Here is a 5,402-nt window from a genome sequence, read left to right on the forward strand (position 1 = left end):
TCTTAATGCGTCATGATCACTATCTGACCAACTGGAGACCAAGTTTAGAAGGCAGCCTGATGAACCAGAACGCGTGCTGACTGAGGGTCTGTCCCTAGTGGGGTGAACTGAGACAGAGCCTGCTCCAGAAGCACTTGCATTAGCAAGACTGTAAGCATTGCTTTCAATTTTCAAACTCCAAACCAGTTTTTTTTTTATATCAGTGACTATTTTCTAGGGGTCCTTTCACCTTTCCATGGTATCTGCTAGTATCTGAAGATACTTTTTATTGTTATTATAATTTAAAGGATGCTATTGGCATCTAAAGGGTAGAGACAAGAAAGCTACAAAGCATCTCACAATGCATGGAACTACTTCACACACAACATATCTATCTGGTCCAACATGTTGATAGTGGTGAGGATCAGAAAGCATCATTTCTAGTGACGTGTGGAGAGTAGAGTCAAGAGGCAGAGAAAAGGAAGAGAAGTAGGGAAGAAGGAGATTTAGCCTCTTTTCTAGGTCATGAGATATTCACCATTGTTTTCCAGCTCTTTTCCCTATAGCCAACGCCTCAGATTTTCCTTGGAATTATAGGGTTATGTTTGAATAGTTTCTGCACAAGAACATCTTTATCCTGAACAAGGCAAACCCCAGTGCAGTACAAAGGGCTCTACTGTAAGACACAGCCAAGATAGAAATATGCACAGTTATTAAACAAGTAGAACGGGAAGGTGGGTGGTGGGGGCATGTGGAAGGACAAAACATATGCCCATAACTCTGTTTCTATGAGTCACCGTTTCTGAGGTAACAGCACAGAATAACAACTGTAGGACGAGCTGAACTACCCTGAGAGCAGCAGGCAGGTCTGATCTGGGGCACAAGGGTGAGGAGAGATAAAGGTTTGCAGCTGTAGATTGAAAAGCACATGGAAAAGTTAAGCAATCAGTGCATGCCACTCTTGTATCATTCCACATTAAGCCATTGGGCAGTTATTACAAATCGTTACCTGTGGTTTCCAGTGGGAGAGGCAAGGACACTCCAGTCAAGAGGTTTCGGAGAAACAGGTGCAATGAAATCATGGTAAAACAATTTATTTACTGTAAACTTTAGACTTTGCTCAGAAAAAACAACAACAACAACAACAACAACTGAAGCTCAAATCCCCTCAAATCCCTGCACCTACTACACTCCATTTGAGCAAATAAGAGGAGCTGGGGAAGAGTCCACATTCACAGCTGAAAAAGTCCCAGATACTTAGGGTGTTTCAAGTCCGAGGGTGCAGGAAGGAAATTCTTCAGATACAAATTTCCAGCAGCAATATGTGACCCCCTAATACTTGACCCGTGAGGTAGATACATAGAAAAACATCATGGAAACATAAAGACCCCGGTCCTCTAAGGACTCACGCCTTTCAGACATACATATATGTTCCATGCCAAATAGGAACTGAACTGTACAAGACACAAATAAACCACTCAAACACATGTTCTCTCTTTTTTTTTTAACAGCTTAAAAAAATAAAAAAGAGGCAGAAGGATGCCCACCTCTGAAAAAACAAAAATCTCTATACAATTGTATTTCTAATTTTATCACACTCACGTTAAATAGTCTGGTTAGTGTTCTGTAGTGGGGGTGAGGAATCTTAGAAAGTAGAAAGCCTGCATCACAGCAGTGAATCATTTGTGCTACAGTTCCTCCCTTGGGAATCAATGCTATCGCTAGCCACAGTACCTTGATGGTTCCCAAAGTCCTGGGCGCCCGGGGGCTCCTCGCTCAGCAGTTGGCCTCCCTTCTCCTGCCCCAGGTGACATCCACTCTGCTCCCCCGCGTAGTCCGTCCTGCCATTGCTATTGCTGGAGTAGCCATTTCCATAGGCCTTCAAAGAAGACCTGCGGAGGCACAGAAGCTCCTGGAAGGCGATCCTGAAATCCGGGCTGCGGCAGTAGATCAAGGGGTTGAAGGCCGAGTTGACGTAGCCCAGCCAGTTGAGGAGGATGTAAACTTGCTTCGGGATGAGGTCGTCCTGGATGGAGTTCACGATGTTGACGATGAAGAAGGGCAGCCAGCACAGGCTGAAGATACCCATGATGATGCCCAAGGTCTTGAGCGCTTTGTGCTCCTTCAGACAGAACTTGGAAGATCTGCGCAGCCCGGGCCCGCTCCGCCCGTCCTGCTCCACCTGGCTGAGGTTCGGGGCGTGGAACCGCCCCTCGGACCGGTCGATCTTCTGGAGCTGCCTCTTGGCTACCTGGAAGACCCTGGAGTAGACGAACACCATGACCACCAGGGGCAGGTAGAAGGAGACGATGGAGGAAGCGATGGCGTAGGCTCGGTTGGTGAAGAAGTCGCAGCAGGTCTCCTTGGCGTAGCAGTCGATGGCGTCCTGGTTGGAGGCGCGGTACCAGTGCATCTGGATGGGCAAGAACGAAGTGAGGCCGGACACGATCCACACCATCAGGATCACCACGCGCGCCTTGTTCTTGGTCAGCAGGCTCTGGTACTTGAAGGGGGAGGTGATGGCGAAGTAGCGGTCCACCGCGATCACGCACAGGGTCTCGATGCTGGCCGTGACGCACAGCACGTCGATGGCCGTCCAGAACTCGCACCAGAAGTTACCGAACGTCCACATCTTCATCAGGATGTGGCTGGCCCCGAACGGTACCACCGCCAGGCCCATGACCAGGTCGGCGCAAGCCAGGGAGGTGATGAAGTAGTTGGTGACCGTCTGCAGTCGCTCGAACCTGGCCACGGCCGTGATGACCAGCACGTTGCCAAAGACGATGGCCAGGACGATAAGCGACATCACCAGGGCCATGCCCACCACCCACGCCTCGTCCCGCGCCTCCGGCAGGTCCTGGTCCGGCGCGTGGCTCCCGTTGGACGCCAGCAAGAAGTCGCTGTGGTTCCCAGGTTGGCCCATGGCTGGGCGGGCGGGCGGGCGGGGGAGCGCGCGGGCGGCTGCCGGCACCCGGGCCGCGTCTCAGCGGGCGCGCCTCCCGCGGGGCGCGGCGGGCCGGGGGCGGACGCCTGGAAGCCTCATCCAGCAGCCGTGGGGGTGGGGGTGGGGGGGGTGTGGGGCGGGTCGCGTCCTGCACACGCCGTTTACAGGGTGCTCTCCGCTCGCTCTCGGCGCCGGCCGCGGACACACCGCGCTCCGGGGAAGCCGCCGCGGAGTGCGCTCTGCCCGTTATGTGCCCGGGACTTGAGAAGGACCGCCCAGCCGCTGACGCGCAACAACTTTCCGCCAATCGCTGCGGCGTACAGCCTCCGGGAGGCGTGGCCTAGCGCCCCGCCCCTCGCCGGGCCCGCCCTCCCTGACCCGCCCCTCCCCGCCCTGGCTGGCTCGGGCGGGGCCCCGCGGCTCCCCCGAACTGGGCGTGCCACCACTCCCTCTTGGCTACCTCCGCAGGCCCAGAGGGCTCAGCCAGGGCGGCTGCGCTCACCTGCCTGTGCAGGTGATCTGGGCTCTCCGGCGGTGGCCGCTGTGAGCCGAGGTCCGGCGGACAGCCAGGGCTCACTCCCCCACATTCGGAAGGAAGACCCCAGAATGCCCACCGAGACACGCACACACAGGCGCCGGGGTGCCCAGGTGTGGCGCGCGCACACACACGCACGCACACGCGCGCGCACACACACACACACACACACACGCGCGCGCGCGCACACACACACACACACACACACGCACACTAACTTGGAGACATGCGGAGGAGCCACCCAGACAGGGATGCGTCCATCCAAGTACCCCCACTTCCCCCCCCCCCAGACACGCATAAAGGACACCTTCTGCTTCCTCCGCCCCCTGTCCTGGACACCCGGGAGATTCCCTTTCAAACACTGGGCTGGCTCGGGAGGTGACTTCAACTGTGGCTGATTTCCTCAGCACGCTCCAGTTTTACCCTTCAGATTGCATTGGTAACTGAGGTGTGCATGCATCTTGAGGGAAAAGGAGAAGTTACAAGGCTTTGATTTGTTATTCTTGGGAGCGTGGCCATCATCCTCCCTTGCCTTCTGATAGCCAGAAATACACTGACAAGCGACATCGGGACAATTTCCTTTTCCAATCTGAGTTCTCCAGCACCTGCATCACAACAACAGCCACAACAAAAGTTTTTGGATTCTTTTATATGCTGGATATTTACCTGTTGGGCCATGCCTAGGAAATTGCTATCATTGGCTATCTGAGATTTACCAAAAAAAAAAGACTTTTAATATTAAGTTGCTGGTATTGAAATATTATTAGCTTAAAAAAAACCTTTTGAAACTACAGTTTAGGCTTTAGCACTGAATCTATGAAATCTATCCTTTGCATCTGGTATATGACTTTTATCATTGAAAAATAATTTTCTGGGTTGATTTTATATGGATTCCTGGAGGTTTTGACAAACTGAAAGTATTTCATACAGTGTGACCAAACATATTTTGTAGATTACATAATAACATAACAATAGCTAACAGTTATGGAACATTTCACTATGTGCCTTTCATGCATTATTGCATTAATCCTTCCCACAGCCTCATGGGCCAGCGAGGGACTATTTTTAGCTTACTTCATCAATGAGGCTCAAAGAAGCAAATATTTTGCCCAGGGGCCATAGCCAGGCAATGCTAGAGGTTGGATTTGAATTCACATCTGCGTGATTTCTAACATCTAGTTTTTAATCTATTCAGTGTGCTTCATTAGTCCATGTAGAAAAGAGTGGAGGGTTGGGTAGAAACTGCAGAATTCGAATTCCCAGGTTCCAGATGCTCCTGATCTGGAACTTGAATATCATTCTCCTAAGGCCAATCACGAAGAAGGCGACTCCTTCTCTAAAGGGCAGGGGGATTCATGTCCTTTTGTGAAGGAACATGAGAACTAAATAACAAACGTGAAAGTGGTTTTGCATACAATAATGTGCAAAGTATATTGAGAACCTATGGCTTGTCTCCTCTACCAGAACAATAAAAACTACTCTAAGAGCTTATCCAGAAGGAAGATTTAAGAAACAAACTGTAACCTGCTTGTCCCATTTAACATCCTTCAAAAACAGAAACTATCAATTTGCAAGGCATATGCCTTGAACAAATACATATTTCTCTTTAAGGTCACAGGATGTCAATTAAGGATCTCTGGTGTTCACAACATTTTCAGAACATCCCCACCTCCTATTTGTGTTTTCCGAAATGGGTTCTGTTATGATGGATTTTAGGAAGAGGCTGTGTGTTATGCAACCTCTCTTTGAGTACGCATCAATCTTGAATCGTGGAGCTCACCCATTTTTAAACCTCCTTTCCTGTGTGGGAAGCTATGGAATAAATAAGCATATTGTTTAATCTTCCCATACCAAAAATAAAAGAACAAAGAAAGCACTTTTAGGATAAGCATGAGTCAATCATCTATTCAGATATAAATATACATGCCTTAAGAGTTTAACTGA

At 50.3% G+C, this 5,402-nt stretch overlaps 1 protein-coding gene across 1 annotated transcript; it reads right to left on the bottom strand.

Annotated features, from left to right (window-relative positions):
- Positions 1–1,057: 1,057 nt before the first annotated feature.
- On the bottom strand, positions 1,058–3,085 carry Adrb2 (adrenoceptor beta 2). Its single transcript, XM_090331078.1, has one exon. It carries the CDS (start codon positions 2,900–2,902, stop codon positions 1,646–1,648), a length of 1,257 nt encoding a protein of 418 aa, XP_090187204.1. The 5' UTR covers positions 2,903–3,085; the 3' UTR covers positions 1,058–1,645.
- Positions 3,086–5,402: the final 2,317 nt, after the last annotated feature.

Source organism: Megascapheus bottae, chromosome 4 (assembly GCF_031878675.1).
Source record: "Megascapheus bottae isolate mThoBot1 chromosome 4, mThoBot2.hap1, whole genome shotgun sequence".
Lineage (NCBI taxonomy): Eukaryota > Metazoa > Chordata > Mammalia > Rodentia > Geomyidae > Megascapheus > Megascapheus bottae.

What these genes read in the sequence shown, in the direction of transcription:
- Adrb2 (XM_090331078.1), bottom strand. Translation starts at nt 2,902, where the DNA reads ATGGGCCAACCTGGGAACCACAGCGACTTCTTGCTGGCGTCCAACGGG.